Genomic DNA, 15,054 nt, shown 5'->3' on the forward strand with positions numbered 1-15,054 from the left:
AATAGCATAACTGTTTATTTACTAAGACACACTTGTCTAATAATTGTATCGGAATCAATGTTTTTGAGTCTTACCAGTTATCAAAATAACAGCTAGATGATTAAAGGAATTTTATATTAAGCACTGATGCATTGGATCTTTTTTAAAGATAGGCTTTTACAATGTAATTACAATTAGGAGTAACACCACTACTATTCATAATTATTACTGTTGAATGCATTTTGTAAATATATGTACTTCTGTGTGAAACAAATAAGTAAACTTGAAAAGATAATTATAAAAATATTATTGGCATATGGCATGTTCATTTAACTAAACAAGTAGTGGGATCTGCAAAACACTATAAACGTTCATAAGTGAATATGCCATTGAGACTTCCTAAATATCAGTACTAACAGAAGTAGAAAAACATAATGCAATAGGATATCTACTTCACAGTAGGAAAAAAAAGTTATGGAATGCTTAAGAATATACCTAAAGAAAGATGTGTTTGATTTCTGTAAAGTGAAATTTGGTTGGGAGATGTGTCCATTGGGAATATTTTAAACATTTTAACAGTTTGTTTGTAAACATAGAAATTTTAACACATAGATATGATGCAATGCAAATGAAAATGTGAAACAATTTTTCTTATAACTAGACAAAATAAATTTTTGTTGGAAAAATATTTGATGCATTCTTAGGAATCTGTCCTACAGCAATAAGCATACATGTACAATGATAATATAGTACAATGATACTCGTTGCAGCATTTTTTGTTACAGCAGAAATTTAGAAACTAAATTTTCTATACAGGAGCAATGGTACATTCATACTGTCTAATGTAATAATTAAAAAATAATCATGGACATTCTTATGTACCATCTATTGTGGACTAACAGAGCTCCAAGACAGAGAAAGAGAGAGATGCAAAATGATACTTACAATGTGATCTCTATTTATGATTTTTTAACTGTATATATCTGTAATTACATTCTGATGGGTAAGAAAGCAGTAAACAAATAGATAATTTGGGAGTGAGGAAAATAAAGCAGTAAGATGGTAGAGAATGCTGGAGAAGGAGAATTAAACTAGGTAAAGTGATCAAGGGAGGTCACTGCAAAAGGATATCTGCACTGAGACTTGAATGATGAGAAAGAGCCAACACACTGATGTCAGGAAAAGCTTTGAGAGAGAAGGAATGGCATTGAGGCACTGGTGGAAATAAGCTTAGTGTATTCTAGAAGCAGGGATAGTTAGTGAGCATGGTGGTAATAGGTGAGGTCAGAGACTGAAGACATGGGCCAAATCAACAGGGCCTTGTAGATTATTTTAAGGAGTTAAGGATTTTGTAAATAAACTTAGATAAGCATATAGCCATTTAATACTAGTGCAATAACATTTCAAAATATATACTTTTGTAAAAAAAAAAATTAAAGACTTTTCTGAAAATGTACAATAAAGACTGACATTACTGTATGTTAAAGTGTCTAAATATGTTAATACAGTTGGGTACAGTGGCCCATTCCTGTATAATCCCAGCACATCAGGAGGCTGAGGCAGGAGGATTGTTTGAGGCTAGGAGTTTAAGACCAGCCTAGGCAACATAGCGAGACCCCGTTCTCTACAAAAAAATAAATAAATAAAATTAGCTTAGCTAGGCATGGTTGTGTGTAATTGTAATCCTGGGTACAAATGAGGCTGAGGCATGAGGATGGCTTGAGCCCAAGAGTTCAAGGCTACAGTGAGCTTTGATTGTGCCATTGCATTCCAGCCTGAGTGACAGCAAGAACCTATCTCTAAAAAAGAAAAAATAAAATATATATATATATTAATATAAAACAACAATAGTTTAAAAAGTATGATACTGATGGAAAGATACAAAGCAAGGAATAGGATAAGAACAGAAAAAGATCAAAGTATAAGTTTATTAAATATACAAATAGTACTAAAGAAGGATGATTTAATAAATGGTGATTAGGATATTGGGTTAGCATTGGGGAGGAGTGTTATAATCCTGTGCTCTATACCAAGTAAACCAATTTGTGATAAATTTTTAAGTGTTTTTTAATTAAAACATGAAAAATAGAATAAATTAGATTTCTTTTCACAAATATTTGTGTGGGAAAACATTCTAAATTAGATATTACAAAGGAAGTGATTGGCATATTTAACAATACAAGACAATTATGTAATGGAAAAATCAAAGCGCAGTCAAACTGGTGACACTATTTGTAGCAGACATGTATATGAAAGTTAATGTTTCTAGTATATAAAAGCTAATTAAGTTGATCCAAAATTTATCAAATCTCAAAAGATTTGGGGAAAAAGACATTAGAAAATTTACTTAAGAAAAAAATATATTTAGTTTTTTTTTTTTTTTTTTTTTTTTTTTTAAGGAAAGTGGGAAGGGGAAAAGAGGAAAAGGGACAACCCTTTCTTACAAAAGAATTCCATTTAATTATAGAAGGAATGAAGGAAATAAAGAATCACAATGACTCAACTATAGTAATAATTGTAGCATACAAGATCCATCAGTAAATTCTAAAACTAGTGGGTAAAAGTTTAAGGAGACACTAGATATTTATGTGTCTTCCAAGTATATCTTCCAAAATATTTATTAATTCCAAAGGAAAACTAGTAACTTCACAGTGGAGAAGCTTGGAAAAAGTTAACATCACCTGTCATAGGACATCACATGCCCCCTTAAATATAATGCACTCCATACATACTATGACCTACCAGGACCTTTATGGTCTAGTCCCTGCTTTCTCTCCTACCATTTGTCCTCTTCTGCTCTAGGACATAAGTTTTTCCTGAACATCTGATGCCATTTCAGGTCCCTTGCTCTTTCCTCTATTTGTAATGCTATCTCCTCCCTGACTGCCTGGCAAACTACTTTTAACTCTTTAAAAAGTCTTTCTAGTATCACTACTTTGTGACATTTTCTCTGACTATGATACCTCTTGTATCATAAAATATTTAATCTGGAATATCATTCATTTAGTTAAACATTTGTCTGTGTAACTAAAACTTTGGATTCCTTATGAGTAGAAACTGCCTTATTCATCATTATATCCACAGCCCATTACATAGGGCCTAGCTTAGAGAAGTCTCTCAAAAATGAAAAGTATGTTAACTTGTTTTGAATGAATTAAACAGAATTGAACGTAGTAAGGTTGATGCAATTACTGCTTTCCTTTTTGTATATTATTTAAATTTTTTTGAAAAGCACTGTAAAATATTTATCACCTTTGACCAGTATTTCCATTTCTGGATACTTTCTTTCTTTTGAATTTATCTTTAGAATATACTTAAGCCACAAAGATTTACTTTAGTATTATTTATTTTAAAAATGAAGAACAATCTAAATTGTGAACTAGATAAAGAAAATTGTAAGGCATAAATTCAGTTTAAAATATTTTATGATTATAATTTATATTAATATAAAATATCAAATTATTTTTATCCTATGACTATAATGTCATACAATTTTATATGTTTGATACTAAGAATTCTAAAGGAAGATAAGAAATTCTAAGTTGACTAGATAGATTGGTGAAATTGTTAGTAATTTCTTTTTGTCTGTTTCTGTAATTGTTTGTACAGTTTTAAATGTAAAAATGTAGAACACTGTTAAAAGCAAAATTATAAAAGATCCTTCAAGTAATAGCTGTTCTGTTTTACAGAACAGCTTGGTTATTGACACTCCAAGAATTAGGAAGCAAACAAGACCTTTTAGTGCCACGAAAGATGAATTGGCTGAATTATCTGAAGCTGAAAGTGAAGGAGATGAAAAGCCCAAACTCCGGAGACCCTGTGACCGTTCCAATGGCTATGGAAGAACCGAATGCTTTAGAGTTGAGAAAAACCTGCTAGTTTATGGGTAAAACATTGTTTTTAATGTTTCCTATAAGTAGTCTGGTATGTAATGTTACAGAAAATATATACTGGGTTTTGAGTACATTTTTTATCTTCTTAGTATCATTAAAATTTGCTTTTAAAGTCCTCTATGTTTAGCGTATATTTAAGAGCAGAATGATGAGATTATCATTAAGTATTTAAATTGTAAAAGTATAACTAAAGTCAAGCTTCTTGCATCTTAAATTTGCATATTCAGTAATACAAATTAGTTGTTATCCATTATTGAATAAAATATATTAGAAATTACTATACCATTCCTCTACATTTTATACATGGACACAGAAGACTTAATTAGCAAAAATGACCTTTTTTTTTTTTTTTTTGAGTTTTTCATGTCTTTTATCTATAAGTTATATTTTTCTTTAGAACTTGACTCAACATCAATTAACTATACCCTTTTTAACCAGGTGGGGCCGATGGAGAGAGATTCTATCTCATGGCCGTTTTAAAAGGCAGTTAAATGAACACGATGTAGAGATAATTTGCCGAGCCCTCTTAGCATATTGCCTTATTCACTACCGAGGAGATGAGAAGATTAAAGGTTTCATATGGGATCTCATTACTCCAACTGAAGATGGGCAGACACGAGAGCTACAGAATCATCTAGGTAAGAACATTGTTTTTTTTTTTTTGAGACGGAGTTTCGCTCTTGTTACCCAGGCTGGAGTGCAATGGCGCGATCTCGGCTCACCGCAACCTCCGCCTCCTGGGTTCAGGCAATTCTCCTGCCTCAGCCTCCTGAGTAGCTGGGATTACAGGCACGCGCCACCATGCCCAGCTAATTTTTTGTAGTTTTTTTTTTAGTAGATATGGGGTTTCACCATGTTGACCAGGATGGTCTCGATCTCTTGACCTCGTGATCCACCCGCCTTGGCCTCCCAAAGTGCTGGGATTACAGGCTTGAGCCACCGCGCCCGGCCAAGAACATTGTTTTGTTTGCTTTTAAAATTTACTTTTAGTTATATAAGTAATATTTAACATATTCTCCTACAAAATATAAAAGCATTACAAATAATATTAAGGAAACTTAATCTTTGTTCCCAATTCAAGTTCCAGGTTCAGAAAATCCCAATGTTATCAGTTTAGTGGATTTTACATATTGTTATCAAATATGTAGCTGTTTGGAATTGATGACCCAACAATATGTCTTAGAGGTCTTTCCATCTATGTTCATATAGATCTATCTAATTTTTTAAGTTCTGTTTAGTATTCCATAGTATGGATATCCCATAATTTGTTTAGCATCTTCTTTAATGATGGTTTTTAGGTAGTTTCGATTTTAGACAATTAAAAAACAAGTTTCAGAGAAGGTCCATGTACCTTCCTCCTTGTGCATGCAAATAAATCTTTCACTAAAGTAGATATCAAAAATGGAATTATTAAGGTATAGCTTATATACATCTTTATTACCTAAAATGTGGTCTCTATGTCAGTAGCATCAGGATCTTCTGGAAGCTTCTTAGAAATGCAGAATCTTAGGCCTCAGATTTACTGAATCGTAATCTGCATTTTAACAAGATTCATAGGAATTAGTGTACATATTAAAGTTTGAGAAACATTGATATGCATTTTAAATTTTCATAATACTTTTTATTTATTTTAGACAGGGTTTTGCTCTGTCACCCAGGCTAGAGTACAGTGATGCAAACATGGCTCACTGCAGCCTCGACCTCCTGGGCTTAAGCCATCCTTCTGCCCCAACCTTCTGAGTAGCTGGGACCACAGGCATGTAGCACCACGCCCAGCTTTTTAAAAATTTTTTATATCATATAGTTAGGGACTTACCATGTCGCCCAAGCTGGCCTTAAACTCCTGGGTTCAAGCAATCCTTCCACCTCAGCCACCCAAAGTGCTGGGATTATAGACATGAGCCACTATGCCTGGCCTAAATTTTCATTATACTTTAATTTGCTGTCCAAAATGGTTATGCCAATTTACAATCCTATCAGAGGTATATGCTAGTACTTTTTTCTCCTCAGCCTTGCTAACAGAACATTCTTTTCTGCATAAAATATTCTTTTATAGCATAAAATAATTGAATTTTCAGTAAAAAAAAATTACTATGTCCTTAAATTTGTTAAAATTTTATTCTATTTAATCAAAAAATATATATTGAAATGCCTGGTGTGTGTTTCTTGTGCAAGGTATTGAAAAGATAAGAAGAAACAAGATAGACGAGATCCCTGGCTCATGAACCTTGCATTCTATTTCTTTTTTTTTTTTTTTTTTTTTTCTTTTTTGCGGGCCTTCGCTATGCTTTGTTTTAATTATGAACCTTGCATTCTAACCAAGTTGACAGACATAGTAAAAATGTACATTAGTTACAGATTGTGGCAATTACTGTGAAGTAAATAAACTATTGAGATGGAAAACAACAGAAAGCACCCATTTTAGATAGGGTGGTCAATGTAGGCCATTTTAATAGGAGACAATGAATTTAATTAATGTGGAGACCTGACTTCTAGGTAGATGGAAGAATCTCTTTCTTGAAACTCCACTAGAAAAAAGTAAGTCACTATGCTTAATAAACTCTACAGAATAAAATAACCTGGATTCCACAACAAATAAATTATGGGATTAGGAGTGAATAGAGAGGTATCTACCAACCAGTGGTCCTTAACCAAAGACGATTTTCTGCCTCAGTCCCATCCCTATCACAGACTTACAACATCGAGCATGCTATTGGCATCTAGTGGGTAGAGGGTAGGAGTTCACAGATAGCCCGTCCACAATGAAGAACTATCCCGCTCAAAATATCGTAGTGCCCAGATTGAAACCCTGCTGTAATCTAAAAGAGATTGAAAAGTTATCAACCAATTGCAGTGTGGGGTCTGGGAACTTTATTTTTATGTTTTGTGACAGGGTCTCATAATTCTCTTGCCTAAACTGGAGTGTCATGGCATGAACACAATTCAATCCAGCCTCAACTTCCTGGGCTCAAGCGATCCTCCTCCCATATAGCTAGGAGTACCAGTGCACACCACCATACCTGGCTAATTTTTTTTTTTTTTTTTTTTTTTTTTTAAGAGATGGAGTCTCACTTTGTTGCTCAGGCTTGTCTCCAGTTCCTGGGCTCAAGTGACCCTCCTGCCTCAGCCTCCCAAAGTGCTGTGGGGGCTTTATTCAGATCCTGATTGAAACAAACAACCCAGACGAAATTTTTTAATATCTTTATTAACTAATTGGAATTTTGAATACCAAATATTAAGAAGTTATTATTGCATTCCTTAGGGCTGATAATAATATTGTAGTTATTTTAATGGAGGCTTTATCACTAAATAGATACATTTATTAAATTAGATTTAGATATCACTGAATATCTTTCAGATTTGCTAAAAGATACTTTTGATATTTATGAATAAAATGATTGATTTCTTACATTTACTTCAAAATAATATGAAAGATTGGGGGTGAACAAAATCTGGCCATGACTTGATAATTATTGAAGGTGGATAATGGGATGTGGGGTTTCATCATGCTCTTCTATCTACTGTTGTATATACTTGCGATCTATAATTTTTAAATAAGCATAAATTCTCAAAAATGGATAGAGAATGGGAGAGAAAACTGCAACAAGATTTTGGAAGCTGGGAGCAAATATATTAGTGGTGACTGATTTAACCAACCTGAGATAGTGGAATCTTAGGTCAACACTGGGAAAAGGCAAACTGCTTTGCTTTACAGATTTCCCAAATGTCTTAGGAATTTGTGACATCAGGAACCTCTGGAAGTGGATGTAAAAGGATATAGGTTTTCATTCAAAGCAGCTTAAAAAGGGCCCTAAATACCCTCTTCAGTTCCATGTAGCCAGGATGAAAACTGACAAAGTTTTTCTGTGGAGAGAGTAAAATAGAAGTCTGGGTGGCACTGGTAGTTGAGGTGTGGAGCTACTAAATAGGGATTAAATGACTATGTGCATACTGGCTGATTTATTACTCAAGGAAGAAAACCAAAGGGCTTGCCCCAAACCTAAAGATAATGACAAGAAAAAAAAAAAAAAACAGCCAGTATCCTTCAGAAAGCCCACAGTCACTATGCTCCATCCCTTCAGTCTTCCTATCACCTTTTTTATTTGTCACAGTTAAATAAGAGTAAACACAGCCAAGGATTATTAGGCATATCAGGAAAGTCTCTAACATGAAAGACAGAGACAAAACCATTATTTTGGTTTCTGTCTCTATCTTACAGGCCCGGTGGCTCACCCCTGTAATTCCAGCACTTTGGGAGGCTGAGGTGAGCAGATCACTTGAGGTCAGGAGCTCAAGACCAGCCTGGCCAACATGGTGAATTCCCTTCTGTATTAAAACTATAAAAGTTAGCCAACCACGGTGACACGCGCCTGTAATCCCAGCTACTCAGGAGGCTGAGGCATGATAATCGCTTGAACCCAGGAGGCAGAGGTTGCAGTGAACCAAGATCACACTACTGCACTCCAGCCTGGGTAACAGAGCAAGACTATGTCTCAAAAAACCATTAAATTGAACTTGAAGGAAACAAGGATTATAAAAAGGAGCACAACTTTTTTTGAACTATCATTAATATCTTCAAAGATACTTCAGATGTGCCATGACTTCAAAAGAATAAGGTGCTGTAAAAACAGTGAAAGCAGAAACCTATAAATTATAACAACATGTAATGAAATGAAAAAGTAAAAAGAAGATTGAATGTTGAATGTGAGAAAATCTTGTTAGGAAGAAAATTGGAAATACAGAATATCTATAGATTTTATTAGGAAAATTTAAGCATGTATATTTTTAAATATGTACTGTTTTCAAACCAACAAGGGTGGAGAAGATTGGAATACAGAACTGTTTATCATTCTAGCAAAACACAGAAAGAAGGAAGGTATGATAAAACTCAATAAAATTGTAAAGATAAATATATAAATATATGTAAGCAGCCTATGTATATCTTCACCTGTCAAAAGAGAAAAATTGTTAGATGGGAGGAAAATAAACATTTTTATACTTTAAAGAGATATTATTATACACCAAACAAGAAGCTTAAAAATGGATTTAGTAAAAACCAAACCATACAAATACTAAACCAAACAAAATGTTGTAGTACCATTAACATAGAACAAAGTGAATTTAAGATGGAAGGTATCAATTGGGATTAAAAAAAGAAAGGAACATTACCTGAAAATCAAAAACAATAATCCGTAAAAGAAACTATAACAAGAATGAGCTTATATGCATCTGATAAAATCGCCTCAAAATGTAAAGGAAAAAAAAAAACTGCCAAAATTATAAGGAAAAGTGGACAAATCTACATAGTGTTTCTATGTACCATCGTAGTAGAGCACCCACCTGGTATAAAATGGCAGAAGGTAAATGAGGTACAAGAGGAAGAGTCAAAACTGCATTATTAATAATTGTGAAAAATTATAAGCGAAACAGCTCCAGTATCATAGAAGACTAATAAATATGAGGTGGTATAGTCATGCAATAAATTATTATACAGAAACTAAAATAGACAAAATAGAGCCTCATGAGTCAACCGGGATAAATCTTTTAAAAATTCAGAGTAATAAATAAGTTATAGGCTTACATTTATAATATATCTAAAAACTTAAATACTAAATACTTATCCAACATAGGTAGTAATAGTATAAACATGCATGGAATGGAAAAACAATTTCAGGGTAGTAGTGATCTCTAGGAAGGAATGAGTGAATTTGATAGAAGACTACGTAAGGACTTCAAGTACGTATATATTATTTCCTGTAATAAAAAACTAAGCATTCATGACCAGCCTAGCCAACATGGTGAAACCCTGTTTCTACTAAAAATACAAATGTTAGCTGGGCGTGGTGGTGCATGCCAGTAATCCCAGCTACTCAGGAGGCTGAGGCAGGAGAATCACTTGTACCCAGGAGGCAGAGTTTGCAGTAAGCCGAGATTGCATCACTGCACTCCAGTCTGAGCAATAGAACGAGACTCCATCTCAAAAAAAAAAACAAAAAAAACTAAGTAAATATGGAATATGTGAGCCTGAAGAATGGCAGTACTTTTTTCTAGTTTTTAAATATTTCACAACAAATAACTCAAAGAACTAAAATGAATTTAGCTAGCTATCCTGAACAGGATGGCTAACCTAATCTATCTAAATCAATTTTGAAAAGCAAGAGTAGAGGGCAAAACATATTTTTTTTCCAGGAAAGCAAAAGTAAAGCAGAGGGCATAGGTTTGATATTTTAGTTTTTACATTTGTAAAAAAAAAAATCTGTTTTGGAACAAAAAGGAAATCAGAATGATTAACATGAGGCACAGAATTGTTAGCTGTTTTGGGGAAATATGTTTTAATATGTATAAAACCATCATCTTGATTTATGATTGGGCCAGTATTATTATCATTAATATTTTAAAGATCTCTGAACAGACCTCTGTCTCCAGAAATTTCTTGCATTAAAACAGTCTTTCAAATTGCAAATTTTTATACAGATTATTCCTGATTTTACATGTCCTCCTTATTTTAACAGGGCTATCAGCTCCTGTACCCAGGGGTCGAAAAGGGAAGAAAGTAAAAACTCAAACAAGCTCATTTGATATACAAAAAGCAGAATGGCTTCGAAAATACAATCCCGAGCAGCTACTTCAAGATGAAGGCTACAAAAAACATATAAAACACCACTGTAACAAGTAGGTAGTAGGGTATTTTAAATACAACTCTTTAAATGTTTACTGTTCTGAATTTATTAATAATCTTTAAGCCTGCTGATTTTGAATACAGAGACAGTATGGTCTAAGGCCAATCCTGATCTTAATTTTACAAGGTATCCTTCAGCAAATCATGATACCTCTTGTGTCATTGTTCTCACCAACAGATAAATAAAACTGGCCTCCAAATGAGCTCATTATATCTTACTTGGATATGAAATAATGATGATTGTGAAGATTTTGGAGAAGCTCTTTATATATATGGTAGTAATAAGATTCATTTAATCAGAAGTAATTATTATTTCATTATTTTAAAATCTGTATACAAATTCCTTCCTAATTTTAACCCCATGGCTGAATATTTTAAACAATTAATATCTTTATGCCTTTTGATTTATTTTCCCTTGTTTTTAGGGTTTTGCTTCGTGTGAGAATGCTATATTATCTAAAGCAAGAAGTTATTGGAAATGAGTGTCAGAAAGTATTTGATGGAGTTGATGCAAGGTAAGTTAAACATCTTTTTGTGTGTTTGTTGTCTTGCCCAGGCAGCTTCAAGCTCCTGGGCTCAAGTGATCCTCCCACCTCAGCCTCCTGAGTAGCTGGCATTATAAGCACACCACCACGCCTGGCTTAAATGATAGATTTGTTTTTATTTTTCAATAACATGATGAAGCAAACATTATATGACCAGAATATTGTATATTAATTGGCTCTTTAGTCTGTGAAATTTACAAAATGGAAAAATCCATCAAACTTAGGGAATTAACCCTTGCCAATTTGTTACCTTTCTTTTATTGTTCTCATCTTGGCTATCACTAGATGTCACAACATAACAATAATAGTAGTAATATTAAGAATGGTATCTAACCTAGATGCCATTAAAGCAGACACAGATTTTTATTTATTTATTTTTTTTTTTTTGAGACAGAGTTTTGCTCTGTCACCTAGTCTAGAGTGCAGTGGCACGATCTCAGCTCACTGCAACCTCCACCTCCCAGGCACAAGTGATTCTCAGGCCTCAGCCCCCTGAGTAGCTGGGATTACAAGCATGTGCCACCATACCTGGCTAATTTTTGTATTTTTAGTAGAGACGAGGTTTCACCTTGTTGGCCAAGCTGGTCTCAAACTACAAACCTCAGGTGATATGCCCATCTCAGCCTCCCAAAGTGCTGAGATTACAGGCGTGAGCCACCACACCCAGCCCCAGATACAGATTTAATAACCAATTAATTCATTCCTACAGAACTATTTTTTGAGTACTCACTAAGCAGCAGGCACTGTGAAGCACTAGGAATACAAAGACAAAACACAGTCTTCATCCCTAAGGAGTTTATGGTCTCAGTGAGGAGGAAATAGATAAAACTATACTACAATGTAATAAGTGCTTTTGTGTATGTATAGGATATCAAGGAGGTGCCACTAGAATTTTCTATTTATAGTTTCATCTTGCCTCTTAATACTACAAGTAACCTTTCCCAATTTTCTTCTCCATTCTCTATAAACATCTGTTTTATGTGGCTCACTCTGCATAAACCTACTACTCAACCCCATTCTCAGCAAATGATACTCCTCCAGCTTTGTAGAGAAATGTAAGCAAGCCATAAAAACAGAAATGCCCTCAGCTTCCTGCCACCAAATCTAAGATCTAATTTTTCTGTACTCAGCCTTTTCTTATTGCCTCTTATTATAATTAAAGAAGCTTTATGGTGACTGACTTCTATATCCACATATGATCCATTCAACACCCTGGTCTCTCATTTCCTTGACCTTTATCTAGTTACCTCTTTTTTTCTCCCCGCTACAGCCACATAATCACCCAGTCATACACTTGATACTGCTGTTATCACCAGTAACAACACTTATTTAATTGGAATTTTGACTATGACATCCTTCCAACTCACTTAACTTGGATACTTCTCATTATAATTCTCTAATCTCATCACGATGTCCCTACATCTTACCTCTTACACACTAGCCATCACCACTTTTATGTCCCCTCTTTCCTCATTATTCAACATAGGTTGAATTCAACATAGAGTCTAGCACTCTACTTGCTAACTAAAATCCTTATCTGTCTCCTTGCTTGCCTTTCCTTCTGTTCTAGATATCTGTTACAACCTCAACTCAGGTTAAACCCAGCTAGCCATTTACTTCTTGCTGCACCTAAGTAGCTGAATATTTGTGGAGAAAATCAAGCAAGCCATGCTGAATGACTGACTTCAAATTTGTGAGCATAGATCTCAAAAGAGATTAAACATCTACTGTTTAACTATTGTGGCTAGTCAATTCATTTTCCTACTCTTTAAGAGGACCATTTTGTAACTGTCTTCTCAAACCATCTTTCCACCCTACAACCACCGGCCTCCAATAATGACCTTGCTACATATTTCATGGAAAAAGTAGACACAATCAGATAAGAGCTACCTTCAGTTTTATTTGCATATATGTCCACCTTTGTTAAGGTATCCTTAACAAAGGTGGACATATATGCAAATATGTCCTTCCTTCAAGATACAGTAGAAATGTCCCTCCTCCTAAGGCAAACCTGTGCAGCATGGAACTCATCTCTTCTTACCTTTTGAGGACTTTACTCTTACCTTTCTGGGACTTTACCTTTCTTTCTTGTATCTTTTTTTCTCTCTCTCTTTACTGCATCATTCTTCTGGCAAACATGTATACCTTAATATCAGTCACTTAACAAAAAAGAGAATAAAACCTCTCTCATTATACATTCTAAGTCTCTATTTCCCTGATCCTCTTTACAACAAACTCCTTTAAAAAGTAGCCTATATTCATTAGCAAGATTAACCAAGAAAAGAAGAGAGAGAATCCGAATCAGCTCAATTAGAAATGAAACAGGAGATGTTACAACTGACACCACGGAAATCCAAAAGATCATTCATGGCTATTATGAAAACCTTTCACACATAAACTAGAAAACCTAGAGGAGCTGGATAAATTTCTGGAAAGATACAACCCTCCTAGCTTAAATCAGGAAGAATTAGATACCCTGAACAGATCAAAAACAAACAGTGAGATTGAAATGGTAACAAAAAAATTACCAACAAAATAAAAAGTCCAGAACCAGATGGATTAACAGCTGAATTCTGCCAGACAATCAAAGAAGAATTGGTACCAATCCTTTTGACACTCTTCCACAAGATAGAGACAGAAAGAATCCTCCCTAAATCATTCTATGAAGCCAGTATTACCCTAATACCAAAACCAGGAGAGGACATAACCAAAAAAGGAAACTACAGATCTATATTCTTGGTGAACATAGATATAAAAATCCTTAACAGATTACTAACTAACTGAATCCAGCAACATATCAAAAAGATAATCCACCATGATCAAATAGGTTATATACCGGGGATGGTTTAACATGTGCATCAATAAATGTGGTACACCACATAAACAGAAAAAGAAAAATCACATGATAATTTCAGTAGACACAAAGCATTTGACAAAATCCAGCATCCCTTTATGATTAAAACTCAGCAAAATCAGAATACAAGCCACATACCTCAACGTAATAAAAGCAATCTATAACAGACACTCAGCCAGCATAATACTGAATGGGGAAAAGTTGAAAACTTTCCCTCTGAGAACTGAAACTAGACAAGGATGCCCACTCTCACCACTTCTGATCAACATAGTACTGGAAGTCCTAGCCAGAGCAATCAGACAAGAGAAAGAAAGCATCCAAGTTAGTAAAAAGGGAGTCAGACTGTTGCTGTTTGCTGTTGATATGATTGTGTACCTAGAAAACCCTAAAGACTCCTCCAAAAAGCTCCTAAAACTGATAAAAGAATTCAGCAAAGTTTCAGGATACAAAGCTAATGTATGTAAATCAGTCACTCTCCTGTACACCAACAGTGATCAAGCTGAGAATTAAATCAAGAATTCAACTCCTTTTACAAATAGCTGCCAAAAAAAAAAAAAAAACATAGGAATATACTTAGCCAAGGACTTGAAAGCTCTCTACAGGGAAAACTACAAAATACTGCTGAAAGAAATCATAGATGACACAAATAAATGAAAACACATTCCATGCTTATGGATGGATAGAATCAATATTGTGAAAATGGCCATACTGACAAAAGCAATCTATAAATTCAATGCAATTCCCATCAAAATACCACCGTCTTTCTTCATAGAACTAGAAAAAGTCCTAAAATTCATATGGGATGAAAAGCAAGACTAAGCAAAAAGAACAAATCTGGAGACATCACATTACCTGTTTTCAAACTATGCTATGAGGCCATAGTCACCAAAACAGCATGGTAATCATATAAAAATAGGCACATAGACCAATGGAACAGAGTAGAGAACCAAGAAATAAAGCCCAATGCTTACAGCCAACTGATCTTTGGCAAAGCAAACAAAAACATAAAGTGGGGAAAGGACATCCTATTCAACAAATGGTACTGGGATAATTGACAAGCCACATGTAAGAGAATGAAACTGGATCCTTGTCTCTCACCTTACA

General features: G+C 34.3%; 1 protein-coding gene across 10 annotated transcripts in view; it reads left to right on the plus strand.

Moving 5' to 3' along the window:
- CHD9 (chromodomain helicase DNA binding protein 9) overlaps nt 1-15,054 on the plus strand; it is a 265,800-nt gene that overhangs the window by 200,650 nt on the left and 50,096 nt on the right. For all 10 annotated transcript variants that reach the window (XR_004261956.1, XM_032255720.1, XM_032255723.1 and 7 more), the window contains 4 exons: nt 3,669-3,865; nt 4,311-4,510; nt 10,385-10,544; nt 10,977-11,066. Coding sequence is in view for 9 of the 10 variants with exons in the window: in XM_032255720.1 (XP_032111611.1) it covers nt 3,669-3,865; nt 4,311-4,510; nt 10,385-10,544; nt 10,977-11,066 (647 nt within the window). In the remaining variant the exon portion in view is untranslated. The remainder of the gene's footprint in view (nt 1-3,668; nt 3,866-4,310; nt 4,511-10,384; nt 10,545-10,976; nt 11,067-15,054) is intronic.

Source organism: Sapajus apella, unplaced genomic scaffold (assembly GCF_009761245.1).
Source record: "Sapajus apella isolate SASKATOON/1434 unplaced genomic scaffold, GSC_monkey_1.0 scaffold90, whole genome shotgun sequence".
In the NCBI taxonomy this organism is placed as follows: Eukaryota; Metazoa; Chordata; class Mammalia; order Primates; family Cebidae; genus Sapajus; species Sapajus apella.